This window comes from Pelophylax lessonae (genome assembly GCF_965119305.1).
Source record: "Pelophylax lessonae genome assembly, chromosome: 1".
Lineage (NCBI taxonomy): Eukaryota > Metazoa > Chordata > Amphibia > Anura > Ranidae > Pelophylax > Pelophylax lessonae.
This window is the reverse complement of record NC_138768.1, coordinates 794,437,122-794,455,944: the sequence shown is the minus strand read 5'-3', so window position 1 is coordinate 794,455,944 and position 18,823 is coordinate 794,437,122. Positions and strand designations below refer to the sequence as shown.

Below are 18,823 nucleotides of genomic sequence, written 5' to 3'. Positions count from 1 at the left end.
CCAGCTTGTTCGGGTGGGGAGGTGTCCTGGGCACAGATTGTGCTCAAGGGGTCTTGACTCTTCCAGAGTGCAGATTGCCAATCAATGTACTGGAACTCCAAGTGATAAGACTTTGTCTGGATCATTGGACAGTTCCCCTTCAGGGGTGCCCAGTACGCATTCAGTCTGACGATGCCAAGGCCGTGGCTATGTCAATCACAAGGTGGCACAATAAGTACCTTGGTGGCTCGAGAGTTGGTAGCCGGTATTTTAAGGTGGTCAGAACGATTCGTTCCAGCCCTCTCTGCTGTACACATTCCAGGGGTGGAAAATTGGCAAGCGGATTATCTCAGTCGACAGGCGTTGGACCAGGGGGAATGGTCGCTTCATCCGGAGTTGTTTTATCAGTTGTGTCTCTGTTGGTGTACTCCCAAGGTGGACCTGTTGGCCTCTCGTCTCAGAACAGGAAGGTACAGAGGTTTGTGGCATGGTCTTGGGACCCTCTAGCCGACGCCACAGATGCCTTAGTGGCTCCTTGGAGTCAGTATCGTCTGATCAACACCCCCCCCCCCCCTTTTAAACTTCTGCCAAGACTCCTGCACAGGATTGAGGCAGAAGGGATTCTGGTCATTCTAGTTACTTCAGACTGGCCTCGCCGATCTTGGTACGTCGATCTGGTACGGCTGGTCCCAAATGCTCCTTGGAGACCTCCTCTCAGGGAAGATCTGATGTCCCAAGGGCCAATCTTCCATCCTGCTTTATGGTCGCTGGCTTTAATGGCTTGGCTGTTGAAAGCCAGGTGCTGAAGGATAGAGGTTTGTCTGAATCAGTGATTCCTATGCTGTTAAAGGCTAGACAATCTACCACTAGGAAGATTGACCATCGTACTTTGAAGACGTACATTGCGTGATGTGAGTCTCTTGGGGTTCACCCTTGGTCCTTTTCGGTGGCTCGGATATTGTTTTCTCTCCAACGGGGGGGGGGGGGGGTTTAAGCAGTGTCTGGCCTTGAGTACCATCAAGGGCCAGGTTTTGACCTTGGCGTTTTTTTTTTCAACGTCCATTGGCCACACATTCCTTGGTGCCCACCTTTATCCAGGGAATTCAACACTTGACTCCTCCAGTGTAGTCTCAATTTGGTGCTGTCTGGTCTCCTGGAGGTTCCCCTGCTTACGTTGTCCCAGAAGGTGGCCTTTTTGGTGGCTATTACTTCTGCACACAGAACATCCAAAGGAAATTGCCTTGCATTCCTTGGATATGGTTCAGGCAATCAGGGTGTACCCGGCAGCTACGGAGTCTTTTCAGAAGTCAGACTCACTATTTGTGCTCACGGATGGACCTCGAATAGGGTTGGCTGGTTCTGCTGTGACCATTTCCAGATGGATCAGACAGACGATGATTCAGGACTATTCAATTAAGGGTCAAGTTCCTCCTTTCCCTTTTAAGGCGCACTCTACTCAGGCGATTAGTGCCTCCTGGGTCTTCTGTCATCAGGTGTTGGTGCTGCAGGTTTGCAAGGCGGCCACCTGGTCGTCTGTGCACACTTTCACAAAGTTTTATAACTTGGATGTATTGGCATCTGGGAATGCTTCCTTCGGCCGCAAGGTTTTGCAGGCTGCTGTTTAGAGGACCTGGTCCTCTTTGAGGGTGAATTGTTTTTTTTTTCAGGTGAGCTCCAGTTGTTTATGGTTGAGCTCCATGTTACCTGGTTGACTACAGTTTAGCCTTAAGAATTTTTTCTTGCTGTTCCCACCCCTCATATTTGACACTGCTTTGGGATGTCCCAGCAGTCAAGAAGATGAGGAGCTGTGTCCGTCAATGAACAAAAGAGAAAATGTGATTTTTGGCTTACCGTAAAATCCAGTTGGTTTTTATTCTGTCACTGCTTGTAACAAAACTGAATGCCTATAGCTGAGAGTGGGGATATACCCTCTGGGACTGCCCCATAGTCGTAGTTAAGTTTTTTTTCTGCCTAGTGTCCTACTCCTGTAGGGGGCAATTTAACCCAAGTGTCAAGAAGATGAGGAACTGTGTCCATCAATGAACCGGAGAAATCCGAGAAATAGATTTTTATTGTAAGTCAAAAATCCCATTATTTTACTCACTAAACTGCAGCTTAATTTATAGCATTTGTTTCATGTGTTCTTTTCTGGACTTTTGGTTGATATTCTGTCTCTGTTGGGGTACTCCCAAGGTGGACCTGTTGGCCCCTCGTCTCAGAACAGGAAGGTACAGAGGTTTGTGTAGAGGTACTAGAACTATCAGGTTTTTATTTATTGCTATTACTATGAAATGAATACAGTTGAATTTACAGCTAACACTAGGACATGACAAGTGTCAAGGAGTGGGTTTCCCTTACTTTGATGAGACGTCCTCTTATATGTCCTGTTGTGTCAATGAAAAAGGAAGTGAAATCTCTCCAATGGGACATGGACAAAAAGATGCTTACATAAAGTATGAGTTCATCTGTGTACTGAGTTATCTTGTCCATTCATAGCTAGGGACTGGTCCTGGTCCATGCTGTAATTGAATGGTCATGTGGTATCTCAAGATGGAGAGGATCTATGTTCTGGAACAGAGACCATATGACCAGTGTCCACCTCTACCCCTACATCCTACAAATACACAGCAAAGCTGGCCATACACCATAAAGAGATTGCAGACTAGAGGCGGCCTTGGCTTGTATATGAGATGATGGTCGCCTAATCGTCTTATTAATTCAGCCATTGCCTGTTTTATCCTAAGATTAGTCAACAACTATCTAGATACTCTAATGGGTTATCCAATATAATGTGTGCTATATGCAGGGCTATCTTTTCCAATGGGCATGCCCGGCGGTTGCCCGGGGGCCCCACTTGCCAAGGGGCCCCACATGGATGGTGGCAATTACTGTCCCTGGTGGTCTAGGTCCCCCCCGTTGTCCGCCGACGGTGGCCGTGGCTCGAGTCTGCACTGCACAGACACTGGTTGCTAAGGCCAGCCCGATTGGCATCTAGCAACCAGTGACGTTAGCAGAGCAGACCCATGATGCACAGCGGAGGAGGATCCTCCTCGTCGGCTCATCCTCCTCTCCTCTCCGTCTCCGCGCCTAGAAGACTGGCTCCGCCTCCACCCACCTCCTCCCATGTGCAGCCGTTGTGAAAGGTAAGGCAGCCAGCCCAGCTGCCAGGCTACTTGATATGATATTCTTTCTTTTTTTAACTCTCTCCAATCTCCATGGCATGATCGAAAAAAGAGACAACTACCTGTCCTGGAGGATATACCTTACTATATATTGGTCCCTGTAATATGTATATAGTAAGGTATATATCCTCCAGGTAGTAGTTGTACTCTCTTGTAGTATAGTGTTCCCTGTAATGTGTATATAGTCTATATACTGTACATATTACAGGCAACACTATATACTACAAGAGTGTACAACTACTGCCTGGAGTATATACCTTACTATATACATATTACAGGGACCAATATATACTACAATAGACAACTACCTGGAGTATATACCTTACTATATACATATTACATGGAACACTATATACTACAAGAGACTCTTGTAGTATATAGTGTTCCCTGTAATATGTATATAGTAAGGTATATACTCCAGGTAGTTGTACTCTCTTGTAGTATATATTGGTCCCTGTAATATGTATATAGTAAGGTATATACTCCAGGTAGTAGTTGTACTCTCTTGTAGTATATAGTGTTCCCTGTAATATGTATATAGTAAGGTATATACTCCAGGTAGTAGTTGTACTCTCTTGTAGTATATAGTGTTCCCTGTAATATGTATATAGTAAGGTATATACTCCAGGTAGTAGTTGTACTCTCTTGTAGTATATAGTGTTCCCTGTAATATGTATATAGTAAGGTATATACTCCAGGTAGTAGTTGTACTCTTGTAGTATATAGTGTTCCCTGTAATATGTATATAGTAAGGTATATACTCCAGGTAGTAGTTGTACTCTCTTGTAGTATATAGTGTTCCCTGTAATATGTATATAGTAAGGTATATACTCCAGGTAGTAGTTGTACTCTCTTGTAGTATATAGTGTTCCCTGTAATATGTATATAGTAAGGTATATACTCCAGGTAGTAGTTGTACTCTTGTAGTATATAGTGTTCCCTGTAATATGTATATAGTAAGGTATATACTCCAGGTAGTAGTTGTACTCTCTTGTAGTATATAGTGTTCCCTGTAATGTGTATTCTCGTGGGTGATTGTGTAGCCAGGGGGCCCCAGTGCACTGCATTGCCCAGGGGCCTATAAGGCTCTTAAAGATGGCACTGGCTATTTGCCCTCATCCCTAAACTCAGTATATACAAACATAAGTACTAGTAGCCAAGGACTATCAGAGGGACACATAAAAACAAGACAAAAACTGTATATATAAAAAACATACATTTTATTATAAACCTTCAGGTAAATTCCATACCACAGATAAGAAACAAACAACACAGTGCTAATTTTTGGGGTTCACAGTTGTTTAGATCAAATATAATCCACATGTAGACTTGATGCCTTTCGATTAACCTTCCTCAGGAATACATTTGAATGATCAGGATGATTAAACCCACAATTCTCCTAAGGCCATAGTAAACCACAAGACAATGACAGTGCACTAGTATGCATCGCATACTAGCACATTATGAAATACTTACCTTAGAACAAAGTCCTCCAGTGGCACACTGTCCCCAGGACAGGGCTTCCATCTTCACCTAAACCGTGCACGCTTAGGAGATATTCACTGTACCCACAGGTTAGCCTTATTATAGTAAGCAAAAAAAAGGACTTTACTGTCACTTTAATAAAAACAGAATCACTGGAATTCAGAATGATGACAAAAAGTGTTAAAGGGCCCTCACTGGTCATTCATAGACCTAGTTGAGTAGGCACAGTTCATCCCATAGTAAAATATCAGCATCATTTAAAGCGGAGTTTCGGCCTCAAATACCTTTTTTAACTAAAAATACCCCTAAAAAACCCCTATAATACTAATCCATTGCCCTTTACAGAACCGCTATTCTCATACTTGCAAGGTGTACAGTCTTGGATTTTAGTCAAAATCTTACTTTTAAAAACGCTGTCCGGGCGCGGCCATCTTGGATGTGGGCATCTGAAGCTGCAGTGTAATCTGCCGTGTCCTTCATCCTGATTCCAGGGAGTGTTCTGGGAGTTCTTCCTGATTCCAGCCTCCTGGGAGTGATGAGAAACAGCTCCCAGGATGCAATGCAAAGGCGGAAGTGATGTCGGTGGCCACGGCCACACAGGGGGGAGAAGGAGGAGGTACAATCAAAAATGCCCTGAAAATAAGGTAAGGGAACCCCGAAGAAATAATTGAAAATGCCCAATTGTTGATCAGCATAGCGAGCACTACAGGAATCACTAAAGTTGCAAAATAGGCCAGAACTCCACTTTAATCAGTCAAGGCACACCTCCGTCTATACATTAACAAGGTATAGAGGGCCAAGGGCTTGACCATATCCCTATGTCAGACCACTTTGCATATCAAAATGCCTTTTTTTTATCACCAAACGTTCCAGCAGTCATTTAATGATATTTACCTGTGGGGTGACCCCTCTGCTCCCCCCTCCCACCCTCCAAGGGAGAAAGATGCTATACACATGTTGGATTCCAGTAAATCTGTTTTTTTTTTTTTTGTTTGTTTTAAGAGAATTGTGGGTTTCATCATTCTGATCACATGTACTTCTAAGGAAGATCAATCGAAAGGTGTTGAGTCTACATGTGGATTTTATTGGATCTAAACAACTGTTAGAACCCCATCATTTAGCACTGTGTTATTTGTTTCTCTTTTGTGGTTTGGATTTTACTTGAATGTTTATAAGAAAATGTGTTTTTTTTTTTGTGTGTGTTTTTAGTGTTCTTGTTGCTTCTGTATGTCTCTCTGAAAGTCCCTGGCTACTAATACTTATGCTTGTGTGTCTAGATACTCTCCTTGCTCCATAGGGATAAACAAACTTGCTTCATTGACTGGTACTTTAGCTTAAAGTATGATGTGTCATACTGTGCCTCCAGTGCCCATAGCCAGTGAGGTTTCAAGACTTTTGTCATGGAAGTAACACTTTTTTCCTAGTTTAGTTCTACTCTGGTATGACATAACTTAGGAAATGTGACTACTCGAGCTCATTTTTAGTTTTATTATAAATGGTTCTACATGGGTCGTGGCATTGGTCATGTGGTCTCTGCCAAAGGATTTAGGCCGCAGGGGTGTCCAAACTATTGCCCTCCAGCTATTCAGGAGCTACAATTCCAATTAGGCATTGTAAATCTCTGACATTCACAGACATCACTAGGCATGATGGGAATCGTAGTTGCTGAACGGCTGGAGGGCCATAGTTTGGACATAGCTTAAAGGGGAATGATTTAGATGTGGCCAACCAGGCAGCTGCCAGCCCTTAACTTCAGTCCTCAACATAAACAGAACTCTGGCATTGGGTAAGTAGCCAGGCAACACAGAGGTTCAGAATTACTCTTATTACCAGAAAAATATGTTTTGATCTTTCACTACCATTTCAGGTTATCTTGCTTGGTGAACAAAATAAAAGGCTAGCTTTGGCTGGAGGTATTGAGGAATATCAGAGAAATTAGTTTGGCCCTTGGTGAATGAATCGGTCAAATGTGTCACAATCACATAGAGAAGTGCCTGTGTTCGGAAATTCGAATAATAACAGACTTTACTATTACATGATTTAATAGGTCACCAATATTGTATATGTCACATGTTTGCAGTGTCCTTATATGTGTCTCATAGTATTTTTCTTGCTATAGGTTTCATATTGCATACTTTGGAAGACTGGAGAAGTACAGCACAGTGAAGGTATATCTATGCTCTGGTTATTTACCTCGTCTTTTATTCCTCTGTATTTACATTGTGGAAACTCGCTCTTATCTGGAGTTTGGACAATTTGCACCGGGTGAACATGGACCCGTAGTGGTGAAGGCCATACTGTATATCTATCTATCTGAGACACTGGTGTAAGAGGGGCTCTGATGAGGACCCTGATGTAAGAGTGACTTTGGTGGAGATTATGATGTAAGAGGGACTTTGATAAGGAGCATGATGTAAGAGGGGACGCATATGAGGACTATAATGTAGAGGGGGAATCCAGTGAGGAGCATGATATAAGGGTTACTCTGATGGGAACCATGATGTAAGAGGTACTATGATGGAGATCATGACGTAAGAGGGACTTTGATGGAGATCATGACGTAAGAGGAACTTTGATGGGGAGCCTGTTGTAAGATGGACTTTGATGGTGAGCATGATGTAAGAGGGACTTTGCTGGAGATCATGATGTAAGAGGGACTTTGATGGAGATCATGATGTAAGAGGGACTTTGATGGAGATCATGATGTAAGAGGGACTTTGATGGAGATCATGATGTAAGAGGGACTTTGATGGAGATCATGATGTAAGAGGGACTTTGATGGAGATCATGATGTAAGAGGGACTTTGATGGAGATCATGATGTAAGAGGGACTTTGATGGAGATCATGATGTAAGAGGGACTTTGATGGAGATCATGACGTAAGAGGGACTTTGATGGAGATCATGACGTAAGAGGGACTTTGATGGAGATCATGACGTAAGAGGGACTTTGATGGAGATCATGACGTAAGAGGGACTTTGATGGAGATCATGACGTAAGAGGGACTTTGATGGAGATCATGACGTAAGAGGTACTATGATGGTGATCATGACGTAATGGGTACTATGATGGTGATCATGACGTAAAAGAGGTACTATGATGGTGATCATGACGTAAGAGGGACTTTGATGGAGAGCATGTTGTAAGACGGACTTTAATGGGGAGCATGATGTAAGTGGGGACTCTTATGAGGACTATGATTTAAGGGGGAAATCCAGTAAGGTGCATGATATAAGGGGTACTGGGGTACTCTGATTTGGACCATGATGTTGGAGGGACTTTGATGTGGATCATGATGTAGGAGGGACTTTGATGGAGATCATGATGTAAAAACAAAATCGATGTCTGAACGGCCACACTCCAATGCAATCCTGTTTATTGAAGAAGGTAAACTTCATACAGCATACAGTGGTGCAAGAATAAAACAGTTGACGCATTTCGCACTTGTATCAGTGCTTAATCATAGCTACAGTATGCACAACCAAACTATATATATATATATATATATATATATATATATATATATAGTGTAAAAAAAACAATGGTATACATAATTACCCTGAGTTAGATCAGGGGCACTCCAAACTAACAGACAACTGGGCTGCCAGAGCAATCAATGGTGATCAGAATTAACCCTTAAAAGGGTCTATTAACAAATCCCAAATCATTTTGCTATTTGCAAGCCCTATCACACATAAACATATTAGTAGTACAAAGTTATAATAGTATCCATACCACCTGATAACATATGAGGGACAGACCAATACATTTATACCACATAGAAGCCATATACATACATTCATGTGTTCACTAAAATAACTGTTCAATATACAAATTAAAAACGCGGGTCCATATAAAATCATGATGTAAGAGAGACTTTGATGGTGAGCATGACTTAGGAGGGACTTTGATGGGGAGCATGACGTAAGAGGGACTTTGATGGGGAGCATGACGTAAGAGGGACTTTGATGGCGTGCATGACGTAAGAGGGACTTTGATGGCGTGCATGACGTAAGAGGGACTTTGATGGCGTGCATGACGTAAGAGGGACTTTGATGGCGTGCATGACGTAAGAGGGACTTTGATGGAGAGCATGATGTAAGGGGGGGGGGGGGACTCTTATGAGGACTATGATGTAAGGGGGAATCCAGTGAGGAGCATGATGAAAGGGGTACTCTGATGTGGACCATGATGTTAGAGGGACTTTGACGGGGATCATGATGTTAGAAGGACTTTGATGGGGATCATGATGTAAGAGGGACTTTGATGGGGATCATGATGTAAGAGGGACTTTGATGGGGATCATGATGTAAGGGGGGACTCTAATGAGGACCTAGATGTAAGGGGGAATCCAGTAAGGAGCATGATGTAAGGGTTACTCTGATGGGGGATGCTGATGGGTGCCGTGATGTAAGAAGGGACTCTGATGGGGACAATAATGTAAGGGTGGTTCTGATGGGAATCTGTTGGGACTCTTGTGTAAATCAGGACTCTAAAGGGGCACTAATAAAAAAAAAAAAAAAAATTATATACACATACAGTATCTCACAAAAGTGAGTACACCCCTCACATTTTTCTAAATATTTATATCTTTTCATGTGACAACACTGAAGAAATGACACTTTGCTACAATGTAAAGTAGTGAGTATACAGCTTGATCAAAAGAGTTTAAGGTGTGTCTAAAAGTAAATTTATTACAAAACTTTAAATTTGTGGTACCAACATCCCTATACTTGGATACAAGTGAAACTCTGCATTTACAGAGTTCTCGTCAAAGACGAGAGAAGGAGGAGGGCTTGTTTACACCAATTTGGGTGGGACTTTACCGGTACCAAATAAGTAGAGAAAAAAAGGGGTTATAAAATGTTAAAGCTTTATTCAAAACATTAAAAAATTCATCTTGTAAAAAGGCTTTGATGAATATTGTAGTACATAGAAACAAGAAAAACATACACAGACCACATATATACATAGACAATGGAATCTATCATATGAATAGATATACATATACATCTAAGACCATGTAGCATCAATTGGCTGATAGTTGCTCAAAGTGAATATGCCATAGGTTCATCCACTCTGGCAGTATTCAGCGCCCAACATGTTTCGCCGGAGGCTTCTTCAGGGGCATAGAGTACAATATAATAATGGTCAAGTTGCTTAATGGGGGTTTAGTAGAGTAATATCTTCATATAGGATATATTCATAATGTTCTAGCATATTTGGTAAAAGAGAACGTGGGGAGGACAACTGCGGATCGCCTGCTGAACAAGTAGCATTTCTGCAGAAAGTTGTATGTTGCTACAGCTGGTTTAACAATGTGACACGCCGTGTGCACAAGCAGGATCAGAGTGGCCAGCACCAAGCCTCCAAATGGTCCGGACCTCCAGACCGGAGGAAAATAAGCGATCTGGACTGTATGTCTCACATCCCCACGAACAGTATCTCACAAAAGTGAGTACACCCCTCACATTTTTCTAAATATTTATATCTTTTCATGTGACAACACTGAAGAAATGACACTTTGCTACAATGTAAAGTAGTGAGTATACAGCTTGTATAACAGTGTAAATTTGCTGTCCCCTCAAAATAACTCAACACACAGCCATTAATGTCTAAACCACTGGCAACAAAAGTGAGTACACCCCTAAGTGACAATGTCAAAATTGGACCCAATTAGACCTTTTCCCTCCTCGTTGTCATGTGACTCGTTAGTGTTACAAGGTCTCAGGTGTGAATGGGGAGCAGGTGTGTTAAATTTGGGGTTATCGCTCTCACTCTGTCATACTGGTCACTGGAAGTTCAACATGGCACCTCATGACAAAGAACTCTCTGAGGATCTGAAAAAAAGAATTGCTGCTCTACATAGAGATGGCCTAGGCTATAAGAAGATTGTCAAGACCCTGAAACTGAGCTGCAGCATGGTGGCCAAGATCGTACACTGGTTTCACCTCCCTGGCGGTCTGATTTTGTCCAGATTTCTGTGCTAAAAGCGGTACATTCTTTTGCATGGAAATCTGTTTATATTTACATTTTTAAACTCACCTTCCCCTGCGATTCCCCCGCCATCCTTCCGCCGTCCTCACGCTGTGTGCTCGGCTGATGCTGTCACCGGTCCCCTTCTTTGCGAGCGTTGCTGCGTTGTACACTCACTACTTTACATTGTAGCAAAGTGTTGTTATTTCTTCAGTGTTGTCACATGAAAAGATACACAGAGGGGTGAAACCGGTGGCAATTTAAAAAATGTAAATACAGTACACTAAATGACATGATGCAAAGTTGTGATCCTAACGGATTAAACTGTATCATGCCATTTCACCACAGGATTGCACCTGGTGGCTTTTCCAATGCCCTGCCTGTGCTTTTCCAGTTCTTTGTGCCTGGAAAATTGAGAACGACCATGGCGTCCAAAAAGCGTTCTTTTGCACAAAAGTGCTTTTAGACAAACTGGAAAACAGCGACAACGAAACTGAGTTACTTGATTCGTGAGAAAATTTGTCATCGGGTACGGAAAGTGACGACAGCGACGATTCTGATGTCTCTTTCTGGCACATCGCTCCGTTGGAAATTCTGAAGAATCATTTGATATGCTTCCCAAATTCCACAAGCTATGTGCCAGAAAGAGACTTCAGAATCATCGCTGTCGCCACTTTCTGTACCTGATGATGAAATTTCCCATGAATTGCGATCGCTTAGTTCTTCAAGTAACTCCATTTCGCTGTCGCTGTTTTCCAGTTCATCTAAAAGCACTTTTGCGCAAAAAGAACGCTTTTTTGACACCTGGTCGTTCAAAATTTTCCAGGCACAAAGCACTGGAAAAGCACAGGCAGGGCACTGGAAAAGTCACCAAGTGCAATCCTGTGGTGAAATGGCATGATACAGTGTGATCGGTTAGGATCACAGCTTTGTATCATGTCATTTGTGTATTTACACTTTTAAATTTGCCGCCAGTTCCACCCCCCTGCGTCGCAACGCTCGCAGGGAAGGGAACCGTAAAGCATAGCAGGGAAAGAGTGTGAGGATGCCGGGGAGGACGGCGGGGGATTGCAGGGAAGGTGAGTAACATTCTGGGGTAATCCCGAGTGTGGCTCGGATTACCGCTTTTGGTACTGAAAACACTCGGGAATACCGCCAGGGAGGTTAACAGGAGAGGTTCCACTCAGAACAGGCCTCACCATGGTCGACCAAAGAAGTTGAGTGCATGTGATCAGCATCCTATCCAGAGGTTGTCTTTGGGAAATAAACGTATGAGTGCTGCCAGCATTGCTGCAGAGGTTTAAGGGGTGGGGGGGTCAGCCTGTCAGTGCTCAGACCATACACCGCACACTGCATCAATTGGTCTACATGGCTGTTGTCCCAGAAGGAAGCCTCTTCTAAAGATGATGCACAAGAAAGCCCACAAACAGTTTGCTGAAGACAAGAGGACTAAGGACATATATTACCGAAACCATGTCCTGTGGTCTGATGAGACCAAGATAAACTTATTTGGTTCAGATGGTGTCAAGCATGTGTCGTGGCAACAAAGTGAGGAGTACAAAGACAAGTGCATCTTGCCTGTAGTCAAGCCTTGACTACATATATATAATATATATATATATGCAGGGCTTTTTTTTCAGGGGGAAAGCAGTTCTGGCACCTCCAACACTGAATGTATGTAATGGCAAGGGTTGCTGGGGTGTTGATGCTGGCTGCTGTGGGATGCATTGTTGCTGGATTGGATCTGTTTTTGCAGGGGGGCTGATTGGATCTGTTTTTGCAGGGGGGCTATTTTGTTGCTGATGGCAGGACTATTGTTGATGGAGGTGAGTTATGTTGCTGGGGGGTCAGTTGTTGCTGGGAGGGATCTACTGTTCCAGGAGGGGGTCCAATGATGTTGGCTGTGGGGAGATTGGTTGTTGAGGCAAGGGGAATATTGTTGCTGGGGATGGGGGGGGGGGGGGTTATTTTGTTGCAGGTGGCACATTGTTGCTTGGGGTATCTAATGTTGCTGGCTGCAGGGGATCTATTTAACTGCTTTCTTGTTATTGACGTGTTCCATATAAACGACTTAGTCCTACAAATGTTACATGGTTCTGTATTCTCTAAAAGGAATGGTCCTGGGAGGTGGGTAAGGAGTGGAACCAAGGAACAGTGCTCAGAGGTGGGTAGGGGGTGGTGACAAGGGGGTGAATGGGAAAGGGGGAGCTCCTGCACCTAGTTCCTGAGAGAAAAAAGCCCTGTATATATATGTATATTTGTATGTATGTGTGTGTGCATATGTATGTATGTATGTATGTATGTGTGTGTGTATATATATATATATATATATATATATATATATATATATATATATATATATATATATATATATATATATATATATATAATATAATATAATTTTTTTTATTTTTTACTAAAGTTTTTTTCAGAAAAATCATGCCGTAATGATTACAAAAAAAAAAAAATATTAAAGTAAAAAATATTCATTCATTTATAAATCTAATGTGGGCCTCTTACTAACAATTTTAGAGATTGCTGGTTTAGAGTAATCTATAAGAGATCTTTTTGTAATGGTATCAGTTCCCATACATTTGGTTGACTACTTGTAGAGTATCACTCGGTTTGTTTATTCGCATCGTCTAATCTCATTCTTTCACCTGATTCGAAGCATAACATGTACACTAATAAAGATAGCTTGTCAATATTTGCACTACGTCTTTAGTTATTGATAAAGTAAATCTGATGCACGTGTAAGTACTTGTGTAAGCAACCATACCAGGCGTTGTAGAAAGGAATCCTTAGACCGCTGTTGCTTGTACTGGTTTGGCAAGTCCTTTATGTTTCAGCATCTTGGAGACGAGTGTTGTTTAACGGGTTGGCATGATAGTAAGTGCTGTTGGAGACGAATTTTCATTAGTAACAGAGTAGCGGACGCTTTAAACATACAATTGTGCTGGCCGTAATTATTGACTTTTCAGGGCTGTGGAAAACTCGCAAAGCTTTGTTCACTTTTGAGATTTTTCGAAGCCTGCTTTTTTCTGAGCTGCAACAAATGACGCTCCATAGGAACCAGCAAAACACGGTGCGGCTGCCGTCATTACTCAGCCTTGTTTTGTTAAGTGTAATTGAGGGTTGTGTAAGTTGCTTTCTCCACTTGCTAGCTACAAGTACAATATAGACAAGATAATCACAGCGTACGGCTGACAGATGCTCCATCACTAAACCTCCATTTCCTCCAGGTTAGATCTCGTGGTCTTTTTTTATTAGTCTGGCGACCAGAATCCGTTGAGGTTCTAGACCTGATGTTATATTTTACCCAAAAGAACGACCATATAATTATGTAACTATTTTTTTTTTTTTTTGCTTGTGTAGAAATATATATACCTAAAAATTGAAGGGTAACTCCACTTTTGTGGGGAAAAAAAGGATGGCAAATAAAAAAAAAAAATGATTATAATAATAGCTTAAATTATTGCTATAGAAGCCATGTAGTAATTTAATGTTATTAAAAATTACCTTTCCTTTCGAATCTGCAGCCGTTGTAATGTTCTGTAAAACTAAATGCAATATGACAACCTTAAGGGCTTTCGTACACCATTGCTATACTGAACTCCCCCAGCCATTTCATTTGCTGTTTGTGTGATTTCCCAGAAGTCTGTTTCAATTCAAATTGTAGGTATCCTCTGCATTAGGAATTCAAATCAGTTTTTTGTTAGATAGTCCCCAAGTAAAGATGGGCCAAACACCCCCCCCCCCCCCGGTTCGGTTCGTATCAGAACTCCAGAACATAGCAAAAGTTCATACCCGAACCAAACTCCGAACCTCATTGAACTCTATGGAACCCGAACTTGAAAAATCAAAAGTCCCCATTTTGAAGGGTCATACGCAAGTTATTGGCAAAAAAAAGGATATAGAGGCCCTGGGGGACATGTACCAATGCAAAAACAACTTTTAAAAAAATATTATTTAAAAGGAGCAGTGATATTAATGTTTCCCAGCACTCAGAAACTGTCACCATAAAAAGCCTCCAGGGGGCGCCACAGCACTTCCTAGGATGGTATGACAGAGGCATCTGCGTGGTGACGCCACGTGGTCCTGGCTCCATCCAACGTTTTTCATTAATTAACCTAGCCAGCTCCTGTCCTTGCTGTCTCGATCCCAAATGGAAACATTTCTCATCACTTTTTGTCTTCTAGTTGTAGTTTAGTCACATTCATTCATTGTTTGTTTTTTTTCATACTTTTTATGTAATTTACAAAGTATGGCCAAAGCTCTTTGACCCACTCCCTCTCCTGCCCCTCGCTCCAGTAAGCATAAGAGGGCAGAACAGATAGCAGTGCCTGATAGTCACTTCTCTCTGCTCAAAGTTGACAGAGAACTGGGAGATCAACCGTCGTGATCACTTCTCCGGCTTAGAATCGGTAGGGGACAGCTGCAGCATCACACCAATGCTGCAACATGGAGGTGGGTATGACTGTTTGTTTTTTTTAAATCCAAACTTCTTTAAATTCTGTCACAATGAGGCTAACTCTGCTGAATCTAGCCTGCTTTAGCTTTGTTGGAGATAAGGTCTTTGCATACTAAAGTCAGCCATAGATGGATTGAAATTCAGCCAGTCCAGCATTGACCAGAACGAAATTTGCTCCATGTATGGGCAGGCTGGTTGTACACAAGTCGATCAGCAACCTTGTATCCTTGTATTCTGATGGTGCAGAGGATTCCCTGCTATAAGAATACAATAGCTCAGGGAGAGTGAGTCCATCCATCCCATTCCCCCCGCTGGCTGAAGAAAAAAAAAAAAATGAATCCTGTATCACTGGCTTAAGGAAGGGTTTGTATGCTACCCACCGGGCAATCTGTTGGCTTGGTAGTTCGCACATATATTTTGCAGCACCTTGGAAACACCTTGGAATGAAGCCCTTCTAATGGTGCCCACATACCGCTGAGATAGTGGACATGTTCACCCATCTTCCTTTTGGGTTCGCATCCTCCGGTCGTCTGATTGGCCGAAGCTGCTATGACGTCACTCCCACGCATACGCACAGGAGCCGCTGTTCACGGCACAGGGCTCTGAAGGAACGGCACGGGCGCCCTTCCTTAAGAGGACATGCATCAGTGATGTCACTAGCTGCATGTAATGTAAATATCACCTGTACCTATAGGTAAGCCTTATAGTCTTACCTATAGGTAAAAGTTACAGATGGAAGTTTACTTCCTCTTTAAGGGTCCATTCACACTAGCGCGACTTGTCAGGCGACCAAGTCGCGGTCGGTCGCTCGCCATTGAATAGTACAGGACCCATTCTAAGTCGGAGTGACACAAGTCGCTCCGACTTAGAAAAAGGGTCCTGTACTACTTTGGGGCGACCTGGAGGCGACTTGCATTGACTTCAATTATATGAAGTCCGTGCAAGTTGCGCCAAGGTCGCCCCACAAAATCCTGTCGCAGCAGTGCGACTGGGCTGTAAGGATCATACATATGGTAACATAAAAAGTAAAGTAAAGACAAATAGTGATTTATTTTCTATATAATATAAGGTAGTGTCACACCTCGTTATTTGGCGGGACTGGCAGTTCTCCTTCAGCCTTTGTGCTCTGTCACTGTTGCAGCACCCCATTAATAAGAGCAGTCCCTCTCTGCTCAAAGCAAATGCGAGCTGTAATCCAAAACCTGGCTTCTTTGGAACAAATTAATCCATTTCTTAGGAAGGTAAAGATCTTTTTGAAGCTGGTCCCAGCGAGTTACTTTACCAGCCCCTGCTCATTCGCACTAAGGTCTTACTCTCTTCCCCTTCTTGGCAAATGGCAGAGGTTGGAATGTAATCTTGTTTTCTGTAATAAAATTCTACTTTATATTTTTCTGTCTTTTTAGTCTTACCCAGCCTGTTGCTGGGGTTATACCCCTATGTTCAATCCTCGCTATGTTTCCCTGTGTGTAACTCAACATGCAGTTAAAAACCCTCCTTTTCTGCTAAAAAGCCAGACTGAGTGTAATCTTAAAGTTTTAGGGTGGGTGAAACTATTGAGAAAAAAACAAATACAGATACATGTAATCAGTATAAGAAGTATACAGAAATACAGAGAATAAGCTAGGCTGTAGATGGCGAGAAGTAGTTCTCACCAGCAATGCTGCGTTTAGGGGATGCACATTTTAGTCTAACATATGCTGTGCTAGCTGGTTCTTCCTTTCAGTCTCTAAGGAGTCTGAGTTCCCAGGATGCACCTGTTTCTCTTCCTTAGCCTGAAGAATGATGGAAACTTTTGTTAAAGGTGAACAGTTTCTAGCAAAAACAGTCCATTTACCACTGGCTCCATCTTGTGGTCAAATCTGATATTGCGGGCAAAACAACTTAATATCCTGCTGGAGGCAGAACTCCCTTGGTATTGTTCTATGTTTTCTACCAATACCTGAAAAATGGCCTGTATGCACCTATTGCCAACATCAGCACAACTTGTTGGTTTCGGTTTTATTTAAATAAAGAATGTGTAAAAAAAAAAAAAAATGAATAAATAAATAAAATAAACGCAGTCTGTCACAGGTCCTCAATGCATTTAGTATGAAGATTTTAGATATTCGGCTTTCATATATGAATATTTCACATGTATGTTCTACTATATCCAACACCACAGCCATAAAACTGCAGGAGGTCCGAAAACCCGACTTCTAAGCGTCATTTTGTTTATATAACAGTGGCTTTTGCCCTCCGTCTCCTATCGATCCATTCACCACAAGGCACAAATGTGTAAGCTGTAAATATGTTTTCCCTTATACTGCATCATTTATTTATGTTACACAATACAGACATCAACAGGGAAAATTGACAAAGGAAAGCGTTTAGCGCTCAGCTTTTCCAATGCGTAAGTGCTGAAGGAGGTTTTTTTTTTTTTTTTCTTTTCTTTTTTTTTTTTACAGTGTCAACTAAATAAAAGCAGTAAAGTACAGATTTTTATAGTGCTCCTGAATTCAGGATACAAGATGTATCTACACTTGTGAATTTTACCTTATTTGTTACCTATTACTAATACTACTGACTACAGCCTGGACTGATCCGGCCTTGCTTTTAAGTGTTCATTTGTCTTTGTATACTGGGACATAAATTGCAATGATCCACTTGCTGCCCAGGCCAATTTTGATATTTATCACATACATGTTAAAATCAGCATTTTGAACCCACAAACATGATATATTTTCTAAAAAGAGAGGCCCTGGAGAATAAAAGGGGGGTTGTTGCAATTTTTTTTATGTTGCACAATATTTGCACAGCCATTTATCAAATGTAGATTTTCAGAAAAAATACGCTCAAATGCATTGTAGTGCCCACAAGCACAATGAAAATCTCCATAGGTGATGCTTTAAAGTGGTTAGAAAACACTCTAAAGACTTTTACCTATAGGTAAGCCTATATTAAGGCTTACCTATAGGTGCTATAAATATCTCCTAAACATGCACCGTTTTGGAGATATTTACAGTGCATGCAGCTGATGATGTCATCGGCACATGCGCTCTGAAGGAATGGCCACCCGTGCGGTTCCTTCAGAGCCCTATGCTGTGAACGGCGGCTGCCACGCTCATGCGTGGGAGTGATGTAAATGCGCCTCCGTCAAATCAGATGGCCGGAGGACGCAAACTTTATTGCTATCACAAGGGATGAACAACAGCTTTATTGAGAGATCTGAAGTCTATTAGACCCCAATCCCTCACCTGCCCCCCAAGGCAGCTGATCAAACACAGATAGGTTTAAGGGGTGTCTAAATTGGGACCTACTCAATATTCGGTGGGTGGTCATGTTACGGGTGGTGTTCACAATGTTATGGCTGATCTGCGTAATGTTTTAGGCACCTATTACACTTGGCAAAAAAAGGGCCAAGGAAAAATCCTAGGAAACATTCAAGCTCTACTTAACCACTTGCTGATCGCCTACCGCAGATATACTGCGGCAGGCTGGCTTGGCTGTGCGAACCAACGTATGGGTGCATCTGTTCACGGGAGCACTCCTGGGGGAACTTTTGCGCAAACCAATCAAAATACACTTATTGGTTTTATTTTTTACCAAAAAATATGTAGCAGAATACACATTGGCCTAAAATGATTAAAACATTTTTTTATTGGGAATGTTATATAGCAGAATGTGAAAAATATTATTTTTTTTTCAGAATTGTCGCTCTCTTTTTGTTTATAGCGCAAAAAATAAAAATCGC

At 42.1% G+C, this 18,823-nt stretch overlaps 1 protein-coding gene across 1 annotated transcript in view; it reads left to right on the top strand.

Moving 5' to 3' along the window:
- Positions 1–18,823, top strand: part of EVC2 (EvC ciliary complex subunit 2) — a 316,078-nt gene that overhangs the window by 8,169 nt on the left and 289,086 nt on the right. The window contains exon 2 of the mRNA XM_082263099.1: positions 6,766–6,814. Coding sequence (XP_082119225.1) covers positions 6,766–6,814 — 49 coding nt within the window. The remainder of the gene's footprint in view (positions 1–6,765; positions 6,815–18,823) is intronic.